The 16,152-nt window shown below is 39.4% G+C and overlaps 1 protein-coding gene across 1 annotated transcript in view; it reads right to left on the bottom strand.

Annotated features, from left to right (window-relative positions):
- Nucleotides 1–16,152, bottom strand: part of TMTC4 (transmembrane O-mannosyltransferase targeting cadherins 4) — a 57,478-nt gene that overhangs the window by 21,398 nt on the left and 19,928 nt on the right. The window contains exons 6-11 of the mRNA XM_054088246.1: nt 12,462–12,559; nt 10,293–10,385; nt 3,111–3,272; nt 2,140–2,342; nt 498–669; nt 282–413 (exon numbers count right to left, since the gene is read on the bottom strand). Of these exons, the coding sequence (XP_053944221.1) occupies nt 282–413; nt 498–669; nt 2,140–2,342; nt 3,111–3,272; nt 10,293–10,385; nt 12,462–12,559 (860 nt within the window). The remainder of the gene's footprint in view (nt 1–281; nt 414–497; nt 670–2,139; nt 2,343–3,110; nt 3,273–10,292; nt 10,386–12,461; nt 12,560–16,152) is intronic.

Below are 16,152 nucleotides of genomic sequence, written 5' to 3'. Positions count from 1 at the left end.
ATTCAATTTGACTGGATGTCTTTCCTGAAGTGTGTTTCCCTTTCTCCCTCCAGTCCCACCCCTGAGTTCTGAATAACAATATTGTTAATTCACACTGTCTGGTATTTTGACTGTGCTGCCGCTGTAATTTAGGTTCCTGACATGTCAATGTCATATTCTTGCACCAAGCAAGACTCTGAATAATACTGTAAGACAATATATTAGCTATGCATAATACCTCCTCTAACCCAAATTTCAAAACATTTAAAGAAAAAAAGATGAAAAGTCCACGACTGACTTACTTTTGCGTTCAGAGGGCACACAGACAGTGCACTCCGGAAAAGCTGTTCTTCTGACCTCCACTGGCTGCTGCGGAGTACACAGCGCATAACATTTATCAACAAGATTCCAAGCACTGCCACAGCAAGAATTTTCTTAAGGAAAGAGAGACAAGTTAAGAAACAAACCATTCACTTGAAGCACTTCATCATTAACTTTACTTATTGTTTTGATAGTACCTTTTTCTTGGCTTGCTTACTCAAGAGACTAAATCCATATGTAAACAGAATACAATATCCAATACTGGGGAGGTAGATGACTCTTTCTGCAATAACAAATCCTACTCGAAAGAACAGGTTACTTGCAGGAAGAAAAGGGATAATAAGAAATCCAAGTCCCAGTGTAAGAATTCTGCAAACAAGAAACAGATTCTCAAATTAACCACAAATATTAACATATAAACTTAATTTAAACATTGTAGAAGGATGTGCATATGGAACAGGGCATTCAAAAGCAGGTTAAATTTCAGTGATGTTTTGACACTTCATTCCATCAAGCACTTTGAAAATCCTAGCTGTGATTTCCAGAAAAGCAATGTTCACACTTCCAGGCCAGAAAATAGCCACATCAGACATTAATTACATAATTCCTATTTAAATTACACAGGCAGGAAAAGTAATGGTAAAAGCTACCCGTCTATTTTTGGAACTAGTAAGACAGTAATGGAGGAAAAATATAGGTCACTGTTAAAGAAGAAACCTAGGTACACATCCTACTGAGAGCGCATTTTCTTTCCTAATACATCAATTGTAGAATCCATTGTGGTAAACCACTTGAAAGTTTGTAATCTACGCTCTTTCTACACTCAGCAGAGAGAGGTGTTCCTCGAGGGCAGTTTGTCTTCCTTGTTTTCTGTATCTATGTTAGGATGAGTAATCCTCAGCAAGTAACTCATTATGGACTATACAGAGTTTAAACAACTGAGACTATGCCTTCACTATATTTTTTGTCTTCACTTTTTACCAAAAGCCTGTTCAGCAATATAGGCTTGGCGAGTGTGTTTCTACTAGAAAGCAAGACATCACTTGTAGCAAGAATCCCACCTTCTCCAAAATGATTTTATCTCTGCAAATCAATATGGGAATAGTGTAAAGTAAGCCAGGAACACATTTGAGAGGATGAGTAGCAAGAGATGAAATTACAGAATATCACAGAAATGAAGAAGAAAATATTCAGTGCTCTGCCCAACAGAGTGACCTCACTGTGACTGAGCTGTTGAAAAAATACAAAGAACTGAGACATTAATTATATATAAAACCCTTAGGAACAGAACTTGAAAAGTTAAACAGAAGGGCTTAGTGAGACAGAATAGTTTACAATGAATTCTTTAGTTCCTTTGGGTAAGGTACAGGTTGTGTCCTCAGTAGATACTATGGGTCAGCATTTTACTTTTTAACTGTATGGCCACCCCCAGCACTTCTACCTCCTCTCAAGGCACACCTCTCTCTTTCGTTATTAGGAGAAGATTAAAGGAGATGATGACTCGTAAGAAGTACAGACAACAACATACATCATTTCCTACGCCATTCTGAGCACATATTGCTTTTTACCACCTACAGTGTTAAGGATTGCAGAATGCCATTTCAGGAGAAAATAAAGCAGCCATCCATACCTCCTCCTGTAATTCTGTTTCCCACTAGCCAGTGTGCAGTGATGGGCCCAAATTGGGATAAAATTGTAATGACAGCTATAAATATTTATTTGAACTGCATTTGCTAGACACTTGTTCTACTTTATTGTTAAAATTATCAGTAGTGGGTTTAACAAAATAATACTGTACTTAAGTTGGCCAGGCATTTAAAATTCATCACTGTCTCTTACCTTCTCTTATGGCTGTCTTCTGAGCACAGAGCTTGGCATATCAGACCAATTAGGCAGAACCAAAGTGCTGCTAGCGCTATTATTCTCCAGTCGCTGACGGATTTAATGAGGGGTATGCAGCCCATTGACCAATCAAAACACAGCCACCAGGGACACAACAGCAACCATGCATTCAACGAATAGTAGTAATTATAGTTTATAGCCTGTCAGTCAAAAAGAAAACAAACATTCATTTGATACTAAACTTGGGAAGGAGGGCAACTTCAGTTCTTCTCGCTGCTATCATTTCCCTTATCACAAAATATACCTTATAAAATAAAGAGGCCTTAAGAACTGTTAGGCTACAACTAGTGACATATCCATTTATCTTAGAGCTATGAAATGAATTTTTAATTTTTCTTAGTATATTTAGGTGGCTCTCCTATTCAGAGCAGAGAGATGCATCTCTACTGTCCAACCAATACCTACATGTAAAAAGAATAATCTCCTACAATTGGAGAAAACATTAAAAGACAGCACCCACTGTCTTTGCCTTTCCTTTTCCTTCTCCGGAAAGAGCCTTAACAGAGTCAGACAGATAAAGCCAAGACACACTCCAAATGCACCAGACTAGAACTTTATGCTATTTCTTTTAATTTCAAAGAACAGATGAAAAGTCAAGCACAGTATGTGGCAAAGGGAAGAAACTCAGCAAAAGCTAAATCCTTGCATGTTTGGGGAAAATAGTGAGTAAATGGAAATATACTTAAATGCGTGCAGTGCATGCTAAATTAAAGGCAAAGAATATACAGGCTATACTATTTTAAAAAATTGCAGAATCATCACAGCAGCACAAGTGAAGGTGACGCATCACACATCTTGAAATGTAAAGACTGCCCGCTTCATTGTTTCTTTGAAGCACAGAAAATTCAATTTGATGACAGACCAATGTTCTGAGCTGGCCAGAAAAAAAAAGCAATGTAATAACTTACTCTCACAAACAGACTGTCTGCAAATGAAGCTGGGTTGTCTACTTCAGTGAAAGCTGGTGGCCCGGTACCCATAATCCTCCAGCGTATATAAAGTATAGTGGCCCCTCCAGACATCAGAAGAGTTATCCTGAAAAGCAGCCCCTTTCTCAGCAGCCCAGAATTCTACAGGAAACAAAGAAAAAAACCCAAAACCCTCATATAAAAACCATTATTTTTTCCTCTTCCCCATTCCACTCACATGCTTTTTCACCACTATCTCATAAAGGGACTATTCCTGTGCATTTTGCTATTAAGAGTTGACATTTTTATTATTTTTGCTGTTACTAGAAAGCTCTCAAACTTTACTACGCTTTCACTGGCTAATGGCAAAATATTTTTTGCCAACATTTTCATTTCCTTCTCAATCACAAAACAAAAAAAATTTATTCAAGAAATCTCTCTTCTACAAATCTTCTGTTGTTATTTTACACAGCAATTTTGTTATTTTACACAGCAATTCTGATAGGAAATTTGAACAGAATACAGCCTTGACTATACAGCATATTAAACTGATCTATCTTTTGTTCTTAAAATGGAGGTCAGTTGCTTTGTGAACTTTGTTTTAAATAGCTATATCCAGCTGACTGCTTATCACAAAGTGTTTTGTCCACTTAGGTCTTTTAGAGGTAAAATTACATGCATACAATGAGAAAACTGCAGTCAGAAACTGGGAGGAATTAGAAACTGAACTTTCACAATCACTAATATGATTGAGAAGTTAATGGCAGACAGGCATCCAAATCACACTGGTCAGGCTAAAACTACTCAAGATCTACAAAAAGATGCATTTTATCTATAATATAGTAACTCAGTTAATTTACATCACATATTTTATAATATACACTTTAGAATCTGAAGAGACAGTTAACATGAAACAGAAAAGTGATGTCATAAAAGCTAAATTCAATGGACTTTTCCCTTTACGTCAATCAAAAGAGGAAGGTCAAAGAGAACGTACCCCCACTGATGACTGGAAATGAGGATCACGTATCAACAGATGATGAGAGGGCTGAGGTACTTAACAACTTTTTTGCCTCAGTCTTCACTGATAACTGCTCTCCTCGCCCCTCCTGGGTCATAGGACAGCAAGATGGTGACCAGGGGGGTACACCCCCTCCCACAGTAGAGGAGGATCAGGTTCATGAACACCTGAGGAACCTGAACATATATAAGTCCATGGGACCTGATGAGATGCATCCCTGAGTGCTGAGGGAATTGGCAGATGTGGTTGCCAAGCCATTCTCCATGATATTTGAAAAGTCATGGCAGTCAGGAGAAGTCCCTGGCGACTGGAAGAAGGGTAATGTTGTTCCCATTTTTAAAAAGGGTAGAAAAGACGACCCTGAGAACTACTGACCTGTCAGCCTCACCTCTGTGCCTGGGAAGGTCATGGAACAGATCCTCCTAAAAGCTATGCTAAAGCACATGGAGGACAGGGAGGTGATTAACGGCAGCCAGCATGGCTTCACCAGGGGCAAATCCTGTCTGACCAACTTATGATGGAGTAACCACGGCAGTAGACGTGGCTAAACCAACAGATGTGATCTATCCAGACTTCTGTAAAGCCTTTGACACGGTCCCCCACAACAACCTTCTCTCTAAATTGGAGAGATATGGACTCGATGGGTGGATGGTAAAGTGGATAAGAAACTGGCTGGATGGTTGTATTTAAAGAGTAGTGGTCAATGGCTCAAAGTCCAGATGGAGATCTGTGGTGAGTGGTGTCCCTCAGGGGTCTGTACTGGGACGAGTGCTGTACAATATCTTTATTGATGATATTGACAGCAAGATTGAGTGCACCCTCAGCAAGTTTGCAGGTGACACCAAGCTGAGTGGTGTAGTTGCCACACTGGAAGGATGGAATGTCATCCAGACGGACCTGGACAGACTGGAGAAGTGGGCCTCTGAGAACCTCATGAGGTTCAGCAAGGCTAAGTGTAAGGTCCGACACCTGGGTCAGGGCAATCCCTGATTTCAGTACACGATGGGAGACGATGTGATTGAGAGCAGCCCTGCAGAGAAGGACTTGGGGGTACTGGTCAATGAGAAGTTCGACGTGAGCCAGCGGTGCACTCGCAGCCCAGAAGGTCAACCATATCCTGGGCTGCATCAGAAGAAGCGTGGCCAGCAGGGCAAGGGAGGTGATTCTGCCTCTATTCCTCTCTTGCGAGACCTCATCTGGAATACTGTGTCCAGTTCTGGAATCCTCAATATAAGACGTATATGGAGCAGTTGGAACGGGTCCAGAGGAGGGCTACAAAGATGATCCGAGGGCCGGAGCAACTTCCATACTGAGAGAGTTGGGTTTGTTCAGCCTGGAGAAAAGAAGGCTCCGAGGAGATCTTACAGCAACCTTCCAGTACCTGAAGGGGGCCTACAGGAAAGCTGGAGAGAGATGTTTACAAAGGCTTGCGGTGATAGGATGAGGGGGAATGGGTATAAAGTGGAGAGGGGCAGATTTAGACTAAACATTATGAAGAATTTCTTCACCTCGAGAGTAGTGAGACACTGGAATAGGTTGCCAAGGGAAGTTATGGATGCTCCATCCTTGGAGGTGTTCAAGGTCAGGGTGGATGGGGCCTTGGGCAGCCTGATCTAGTGGGATGTTCCTGCCTGTGGCAGAAGGGTTGGAACTAGATGATCTTTAAGGTCCCTTCCAACCCTAACTATTCTATGATTTTATGATCCTATGATATTTTTCCTCTGTGAAGTATAACACGTTTTCTCCAAGCATATATCAGTTCCATAAATGAAAAGAAAAATACTGCACACGGTAGAAGCGATTTAACCTTCACCAGTGGAGACTGAAAAGGGAATCACCAGTAACTGCAATGACATCCCTGTCACATCTTCAAGATGCAAATCCAAGCTTCAAACACCCCACCCAGCTAGCAAATAGTAACTCAGATAGGAAATTAAGGACATGACTTCTTTCTGACACCAGAGAGAATGCTGTAGTGTTGTGCTTAGAGCCTGCTGAAATTACTCCATGCAGCCTCAACAAGTCATTAGAAAAGATGGAAGACAAGAGTTTCTCTGAAATGAGAGATCATTTGGGCCACTTCTCTTTCCATTCAACACATCAGAAGATGAAAGTGTCAGTAAATTATAGATTTTTACATGGAAGAGTTAACTGGATTCTCAAAAATATGGTCACGTGATCCCCAGCGCTAGCTTTCCTTTACTCCTACCTTACTCCTTTAGTCTGATATGCTTCTATTACCTTTAAAAACCTACCTGGTAGTTATACATGATCAGTTCTATGTCCTCCATGGGAGCTGGCACACTGATTATTATTACCTATTACTACAGTATTCTGATTATCAAGCACGACCTTAGAAGATGGTTCTTAGTTATTTATACACTTACTGCACAGATACCAAACAGTGCCCTGGCGGAAGATATTCATTCTCTAAACTAATAGAAAAGTTAAGTTTAAAAGCAATATTCAGATGGTTTTTTAATATTTGTAGTTAAAAACTACATATAGTCATCATAAGATATTTAGCTGAATGACTAAGGATAAAGAAATTTGTAATGTTGATTTTAGCCTTTCTGCTCAATTGGTTACATCCAACTCGCTCATGTCATTAAACAGTCACCACAATGAGGATTATAAGAAAACCATTCCTAAAAACTATTTTTGGAAGAGAACTGTGCTATGAAGGAAAACCACACAATGGCAATTTATAACTGCCTTATGACCGAGTAACTACACAAAACCTCTTATCCCAGGCTTCATTTCATTTAACGGTACATGCAGCTTCTTAAAGGCCAGTTTCTACAAATTGCCACAAAATCACTTAGTAGGCAGAATTTTAAAAGTGGAAGAAGTATTATCGTATCATCTTTGATTTAGAGTTAACTGAAGTCTGGCATGAAACTGAAACCTTGCTCAATCAAGAAGAAAAAAAAGTCTGCAACTAAGAGAATTTATGATCTGTCTTTCAACAAAACCCCAAAAAAATCTTAGATAGACTTGCACAAAAAGAGCAGAACAGATTTTTGCAGGTGGCAGGAGCTAAAATTAATTACTCCTATTAAAAGATGAAGAAGAAAAAGGCACATTTTATGTCATCTTCACTAGACAGAACTAGACAGTCACAAAACAGAAGCGTAACACTTTGAGCTCTTCATGCTTAAAGAGCAATCCTCCAAAAGGTTTGACTCTGACACATTTCTCAGAATCACAGAATATTTTAGGTTGGACATCATCTAGACCAATTCCTTCTGCCGTGGACAGGGACAACTTTTGGTAGATGTAGTTGCTCAAAGCCTCGTCCAACCTGGCCTTGAACACTTCCAACTACGAGTCATCCACAGCTTCCCTGAGCAACCCATTCCAGTGTCTCGTCATCCTCATTCTAAAGAATTCATTACTGGTCGAACACTGAAACAGGCTTCGTAGAGAGGTGGTGGATCATAGAATGGTTTGAGTTGGAAGGGACCTTAAAGATCATCTAATTCCACCCCCCCTGCAATGGGCAGGGACACCTCCCACTAGATCAGGCTGCCCAAGGCCCCATCCAACCTGGCCTTGAACACCTCCAGGGATAGGGCATCCACAACGTCCCCAGACAACCTGTGCCAGTTCTTCACAATTAGGATGGTGAGGCATTTCCTCCTTATGTCTAGTCTAAATCAGCCTCTCTCTGGTTTATACCCATTACCCCTAATCCTACCACTAAATACCTTTGTAAAAAGTCCCTCCCCACCTTTCTTGTAGGCTCCTTTCAGGTACTGGAAGGTCACTATAAGGCCTCCTCGGAGCCTTCTCTTCTCCAATTTGAGCAACCCCAACTGTCTCAGCCTGTCCTTGTATGGGAAGTGCTCCAGCCCTCTAATCACCTTTGGATGCCCCAAACCTGTCAGTGTTTAAAAGGCATTTGGACAATGCCCTTAACATGCTTTAACTTCTGGTCAAACCTGAAGTGGTCAAGCCGTTGGACTAGATGATTGTTGTTAGGTCCTTCCAAATGAAAATAGTCTATTCTACTGTACTCAATGTAAATCTACTCTCTTTCAGTTTAAAACCATTGTCTCTTGTACTGTCAATATGGCACCCGGTAAAAAGTCTCTCTCCAACTTTCTTATCAGCCCCTTTTAACATGGAAAAGGCCACAATAACATCTCTTCTCCAGATTGGACAACCCCAACAACTCAGTCTTTCTTTACAGGGGAGGTACTACAGCCTTCTGACCATTTTGTGGCCTTCCTCTGCACATGCTCCAACAGATCCATGTCTTCGACTCATCCCAAAGCTGGACACAGCACTTGGGGGGGCAGAGATGCAGAGGGAGAGGTGCACAATCACCTCCCTCAACCTTCCAGCCATGCTTCTTTTGATGCGGCCCAGGATACAGTTGGCTTCCTGGGATGCAAGCACACATTGCAGGCTTATATCCTATTTTTTTCATCCACCAGTACCCCAATTTCTCCTCCACAGGGCTGCTTTCAACCCATTCATCCCCCAGTCTGCACTGATATCGGGGACTGTTGCTGACTCAAGTGCAGTACCTTACACTTGGCCTTGTGGAACTCCATGAGGTTCACATGGGCCAACTTCTCAAGTTTGTCCAGGTCTGTCTGGATAGCATCTCATCCCTCAACACCACTCAGTTTGATGTCATCTGTGAACTACTAAGGGTGCACTCAATTCCATTATCTACACCACTCATTACAGTTTCCACTTCGACACTGAGTCATTGACGGTAATTCTTTGGATGCAGAGACATCTCACCAATTCCTTTTTCATCTAATAGTCTATCAGTCAGACCCATATCTCGCCATTTAAGTGACAAATACCTCACAGGGGACTAAGGTGCTATATATACATAAATACAGGTAGGTGACACCAGCAGCTCTTGTACACTGATGCGGTCACTGCATTGTAGAAGGCCACTACTGTCGGACTGGATCTGCCCTTGGTGAAGTCATGTTGGCTGTATCTAATCGCCTCCCTGTCTTTCACATTTTTTGATAACTTCCAAGAGGATTTGTTCCATGATCTTACCAGGCACTGATTTGAGGCTGACTGGCCACTTATTCCCAAGGTCCTCCTTATTACCTTTTACTTCCATCACTTTCATGCTGAACTGGCTCTGCCTTAGTGCCCAACAGCTCTAGTCTCCTTCCTTGTCACACGCTAGCTGGAATTATTCTCATTATACAGCAAAGTTCTTCAGCATTCCTATTTGCTGCCTGAAATAGTCCTGCACCCCTCAGTTAGTTGTTCTTGGTCAAATCTACTGTTTCAGTTCTAGAAATTCCACTTTGATTCCCCCTGAAGCTCCTCACATCACTCTTTGGCAACGAATTCAAAAGCCTCAAAGGACTTGTGCTACTTAGAAACATGAGGAAGACTTTTCTGCAGTGGAACCACTGATAGATGCCAAGTACAATGACTATTCCTTTGCCTGGCTGAACCTTGGGTAGGAGAGGCAAATGATTTAGCTGTTGAACAGCAGTGATTTTCTAGTAGGCTGCTGCTCTATTTGGCTGCTATCAATCATTCACCTGAGGCGCATTGTTTCTGTTATTTGCTTGCCAGTGCAAATACCAGGTGCCAGATTCCACCTGAGCCAATACTAGATAAAGTGATATCAACAGAAGTCAGAAATTTAATTCGCAGCAATGAGCTGTGCTTATATGTTTTTTATTTTAAACTCCCAAGCTACTAGGAACTGTCTTCTCTTTGGTTAGCTGTATTCTGAAAAAAACAGTGTAATACTTCAGTGGGATTGGCAAAGTAGACATAACATGTTTCTTCTGTACTTTTTCAACTGTTTAACTATCTCATTTGAGAACGTGAATAAACCTCTCTCTCCCTACTCTGACCAAATTGTGTTCAACAACCATTTCAGTGGTATAGCTACTGAACCTGGAGAACTTGTTGTATCAAGCATTCAGCTCTTCCACACCATACTGTTCAGAGAAGGGTTGAATGGATTTCACCATCCAATGAAATTCTACATTAAATTCACATTGCTGCAAAGATGTCATAACACATTGCCTTACAAGGCTGACTGAAAATACCTCTAGTTTTTTTTCTCAACAACAACAGAACAGTTAGAAGTTATGACTTTGGCTTTAAATATATGACCGTCTGAATGGCCAGAATGAGCAAAACCTCTGAGGACTCACCTCCAGTGACTTGTCCTTATGTAATAACTTTTGAACAAGTTCCAAAATATTCAGCTTGTTAATCACCAGTGCATCAAACACTGCATTCAAACCCTAAGCAATTAAGAGAAAAATAAGAGTGTAAGATACGGCAGCTAACCACAGACACACATATAAATATATATATTTAAATACATCTTAAATTCCACTTCTACCATGAGTTATTGTACATCTTAACTCTGATTCCAAACAAGAAGAGAGATACATTGGTAGTAATAATGGCAAAACGGTAAATTGAGAACCCAAGCTCAGATGAGTAGAATATCATGTTATTGTAATAAGGATTTCTCCTGCTACACAGAATAACCCTTTGGGGACTACTCCATACCAGCAAGCTAGACCTTATATATCACAACAGTATTCTGCTCTCTCCACCTTCTTTCTCAAACATTCTATAGCGTAAATGCTGTGTTCAAAAATTAAGGTTCCATCAGTACGGTGAAGTTTCTGTAAGCTTTCTACTTATTTTTTGCTGTGCAGCATGGCATATTTTGACTGTCAGGTTCCAGAAATACTGTTTTAAAAAAGGTACATAAATTGTCACAACGAACAAAGTCTCAAGAAGACTTAACAGAGGTATCAGTATTGCTTTTCTTGCAATTACACCAATACACAGAGTGGAAACTGCTGATTAAAAAAGCAAAGTTATACGTGACATCAGCCACTACACTTAAAACTAGAGCATATTCAGTGCTTTGCAGGACTATGCTTGCACATACTACCCACAAGCAAGCAATCAAAATGTATTCAGGCATAATTCTGTTGTGGACCAGCAAAATACAACTTTAATCTTTTCTCTTCAGTGCTTCAGCAATCACCAGCCTTAACTATCCTTGAATCTTTAAACTATATCCTAATAACTTTGAAAATAATCTCAGTGTTCTAAAGACTACATGGAAAAAAGAGTAAAAATAGTTCCAGGTGAGGCAAAGAGTTGATACACTGGGAAGCCACAAGTCTCTTCCTAACCATCAAAGAGAGAAGACAGAAGATAGTTTAGAGATCTATGTAGAAAGGCCATCAGGCAGTTAAAAGGCTTGGGAGGCAAGAATCCCATTGCAAAATACATTCAGTCTATAAGTAATCTTTGTAATGTGCGATTTATCCCTTCATCTCTCTGATCCATGCTCCTCAGCACAACAATAAAAATAATTGTCCTAGAATGTAATGGCAAATAAATAAAACCCCCAGATACAATAACAATTCTGTGTCAACTACCTCAAATAATTACATCATACCAGTAAAGGAAACAACCACATCATATTTTAACGAGAATTCCTTATATTTTCCTTACAGATATCTTTGAAAAATAGATCACTCTAAAAACATCTATCCAAAAATAATGTCCTAAACCAAGAAGTTTTCTGTAATTTCTTCTCCCATTTTTTCTAGCAGGGGTAAGAGGGTCTTTAGAATTGTGCAAAGAATTCTTCCGATTCTGTTGCTTTATTTATGTCAGTTAAAGCTATAAATTTGATTTATTCATAAAGATATACAGCTACAGGTAGAAATCAGAGATGCAGCATTTCAGGTGGCTGATTTGGTCCCCAAAACTGAATGTCTTCACCGAAGTAATAAAAAGCAAGAACACAATGAAAATGAACAGTAACTATATCTGTCTGCATAGACAGAACCTCAAATAAGGGGACGAAGAAAAAGATTCAGTATTAGAAATGCATAAACAATGGCACTACTTCTAATTGCACTGTTCACAAAAGCAAGAAGGTGGAGCTATTAAATATGCTCTTCTTCAGTTATGTCTTTGTTTTATGAACAAAGCCTTCAGTGAAAGGTTTGTAAGCCCTATTTTCACAATTATATTCAAAACCAGGGCAAACAAACATGACACACCTTGAAACTAACACTCGAAAGCTTTTAAATTTTGCAAGAAATTAGTAGATATACGCAACCTTCTTGCAAAAGATAAAATGAAGAATTCAAACAGATTGGCAGGTATACAATCAAGATAGATCTACGAGAATACTGCTTTCTGTCAACATTAACTCATTTTCTGAACAGAAAAGAAAGGTGTACAGGTGATTGGCTGTGGAGAAGATTAATCTTTGTAGGCTTTAAAACTGCACCTGACAGATGCTGAGGTAAAAATTCAGTCAAAAAGAAGATTCTTACCAGTATTGTAATTCCTTGTTCTTTGCACAGCATGGCTACTGCACCTAGGATAACACTCACCAGCACCCAGAATATAGAAAAATTGTGTCCTTCCTTATCTGTCAAAATAAAGCATGCCATAACATTAGGTTTATATGTTTAAAGGTAAAGTCACAAATCTAAATTAAAATTAGAAATTTAAAAACATACAGCAATTAATCTTGCCATCTTTTCTACCTGTCAAGATCTGGATACATACACTTAAGAGGATAGGGCACATCCTGCAATATGCTGGCATTTGTCCCTCTCTTGCAGTCATTTTCTGTCCTCAAAGACATTAGAAATCTCCCTGTTTGCTAGATATTTTAGTCAGGATAATTAGAATTGCAGAAGCTTCACGTAGTTTCCACAATTCATCATCTGCAAAGGTTAATTCCCAATATTTAGACACATTTATCATCCTTAGCCAGAGCTCCGTCATTACTGGCCACTCTCTTCTGCCATAAGAACAAGAAATTCTTTCTAATGGTTACACATGAAGTGTCACACATGCAAACTGCTTCAACTGTAGTCTAATCTACAAAGGCACAATGAGCTGCTTCTCCAGGGCTGCTGCATTTAGCAAGTACCTCATGTCATTTCATTAGCACTGCAATGGAATGCCATGGAGCTCAAAAATTTCAGCATCTGAGCAGAGAAGCAGTTAGTCCTTGCACTCAGGAAGCAGTTTTACAGCAGGATGAGGAACTCTGGGGTTAAGAGATCAAGAGTAACTGCAGCTTCTACTCAAAGAAAGAGTCTTTAAAGACTGCACCATGTAGCTGATTTTGGGTACTACAAGCAGGCATTTCTAAGATTAATATAACAATAAGCCCTACTTCAGCCAAGGTACTATCACACACAGAGTACATTGGTACTTCACATAAAAACATATCTGTCACAACCTCTACTCCACAGGTGCAAGCAACAGAGGGAAGCACTCAACTAATTCAGAAGCAGTTTCTTGATTCAAGCAATGTGGACTCTACGGGCATCACAAGAATCAATCTTTGACTTGGCACGTGAAAAAACAAAGTTGAACTCTATATTCATTGACTGAATCCCCTTCTTACTTTCCTTGATCTCTAGAGCAGTTCTTCACTACTGCTAATGCAGGTTTGACCCTCAATACTTACACAGAACTGCAATAATGGTCTACAGAAAGGGTAAATGTCAGAATTAAGCTTAATTTCACTAGAGGCAGGCACCTACACCTGAGCCAATGTACTAAACCTCCTTTCTAACTGGCTGAAAGAAGGGGACACCTTTAGGGATTAAGTTACCTAAGTAAATGGAGTTGTCCACCTTCCAGAGAAGTAGCTCTTCACTGATTATAAAGAGAAAGTAGTATACTAGCTCAGATGTCATTGGGTCTGATATAAACTATAACAAGTGTGAAAAGGATCTGCTGACATTGGCCTCCTCTCTGGTTTGGAAGCAGATAGTTTTCAAAACACGTTCTTCCACGTTTTTATGAAGTTGTTTCTAGGACTCCCTATTTACCTAAGACTTAAAGCTTCAACAGACTGAATATTACGATGTTTGAGATTCATCATTGCAATACCTAGTATATATTTGTTCCTTCTCTCTCTCCTCTAAATTTTGTCCTCATAGGTGAGGTAAGACACAGATGAGGTAAGACTTAACATCAGCGGTACAGATGTTATAAAGTTAAAAGAAAACCTTCTGAAGGAATGAAGCCATACACATCTCAACAATACCAAAACAAAACATGGAAATAAAAAAATATATAATATCTAAACTAAAGAAACATTGCAACTTAAAGAAATGAAATGAGGAAACTCTCTCATCAATTATACAGAAGACCAATGGTATGTTGCAATTCATGGGGGAAGGGGCTCCAAAAATTCATTTCTACAAGTACTGCTAAGAATAAAAGGAATCTCGCCTAAATACATCCCTTGAAGGAGGTCTTAAATTCTTCAGACTCTGTAATACAACAGATTGCTTAGTCGGTTATTGAAATTCAATTGTTTGGTGGTTTTTTTTAGGTAGAAATAAACTATCCAATAGAATGCAAAAACAGAAGGTAAAGTAATTGACTGCATTCACAAAATGACAGTCATTCTTAATAAGTGTAAAAGGGAGAACTGTGAACAAAGACCATGAACTTCACTGAGTCCACTGAAGCATACTTTCTTCAACTGAGAGATTTCTTCTTCCCAGAATCAAATTCAGGCAGAGAGAAATCAGGACAACTAAGCACTTCTCATAGAAGCAGTATTCAGTACATAAATACAAACTATCTTAACATGGAAGATAGCAGGAAATATATATAGTAGGAGACCAGCTGGTGATTCACAATTGCTTTGATGATTCAAAATGTAATAAGTAATAGGAAAAAAGGAACTAGGTCAAATTATCAAGGACAAATGTAACAGCAGCACAGTCATACAGAAACAAACCCAGAAAGGTCACATCACAAAATGAGAAAAGGTAATGTGTGTAAAGAACTAAACCCACAATGCCACAGATATATTAATAATAAGAAGAGCAGCACAGAAGAAGTTATTCCAATGCTCAGTGGGAAAGAAAACAGACAATGCCAAGAAAACAGAAGTGTTCTGTGCCTTTTTACTTCATTTCTTCACAAAGAGGTCAGCTGCAATCAGATGGCAAACAACACCACCAGAAAGGAAGGAAGAACAATAGCAAAAATGGTGAATGACAAGACACAGAATTTATAGAGAAGTTAATCTATTTCAAACTACAGCAATTGATTAAATTTACCTTAGCAGGTCCTACACAAGCCACAATAGTCTCAACTGTTAATTCTGAGAAATAATGAAAAAAAACATGAGAAACTAAAAGCTTGAAATAAAACAAAAGCAATGCCTACATGCCTTCTTTTAAAGAGGAAGAGACACAATAGTATAAACTAAAGAAACAAAGCTAAACTGACTGGTTGAAATTACCCAGAAAAAAAATCTTAGACAAAATACATTCTAGCTAGCCTTCTAAAACATAATAGGATAACGATTAATTGTTTTCCAAAGACACAGTTTGGCTGTTTATATCAAAGTATAATTTCTCACTTCGGTAGAAAAAAAAGGGCCTTCTCAATGAAAGCAAATCTGTAAACATCCTATAGCTTGACTTCACGAAGGCACGAGAATACTACCGGAGACAGTGTGACATATACCAGAAAAAAATATGAACTGCACAAAATCATTATAGAATGGGTACAAACAACAGCTGGAAAACCACACTAAGTAGTTTAGGTCTAGCTCATTGTGAAAAACAAAGATACTGCAATGGCCAGGAAGTATATTAAAGAAAAGTACCTCAAGGGAGGGTGCAAAGAAGACAGAGACAGACTCTTTTTAGTAGTGCTCAGAGACAGGACCAGAGAAAATGAGCACAAACTGAAACATAGTTCCTTTGAACATTAGGAAACACTTTTTACTGTGAGGGTGACCGAGAACTAGCACAGGTTGCCTAAAGAGGATATGAAGCCTCTATTCTTGTCCATATTCAAAAGCCACCTGGACACAGTCCTGGTCAACTGTCTCTAGGTGACCCTGCTGGAGCAAGTAAGCTCAGATGAACTTCGGAGGTCCCTTTTGACCTCAAACATTCTGTGATCAAGATCTCCTCCCCAAAACCATAATCTGTTCCTTAAATTTTCTTTTGCAGTTTCAAAAGCTCAATG

Source organism: Cuculus canorus, chromosome 1, assembly GCF_017976375.1.
Source record: "Cuculus canorus isolate bCucCan1 chromosome 1, bCucCan1.pri, whole genome shotgun sequence".
In the NCBI taxonomy this organism is placed as follows: Eukaryota; Metazoa; Chordata; class Aves; order Cuculiformes; family Cuculidae; genus Cuculus; species Cuculus canorus.
The sequence above is the reverse complement of the archived record's forward strand: the minus strand, read 5'-3'. Positions and strand labels throughout refer to the sequence as shown.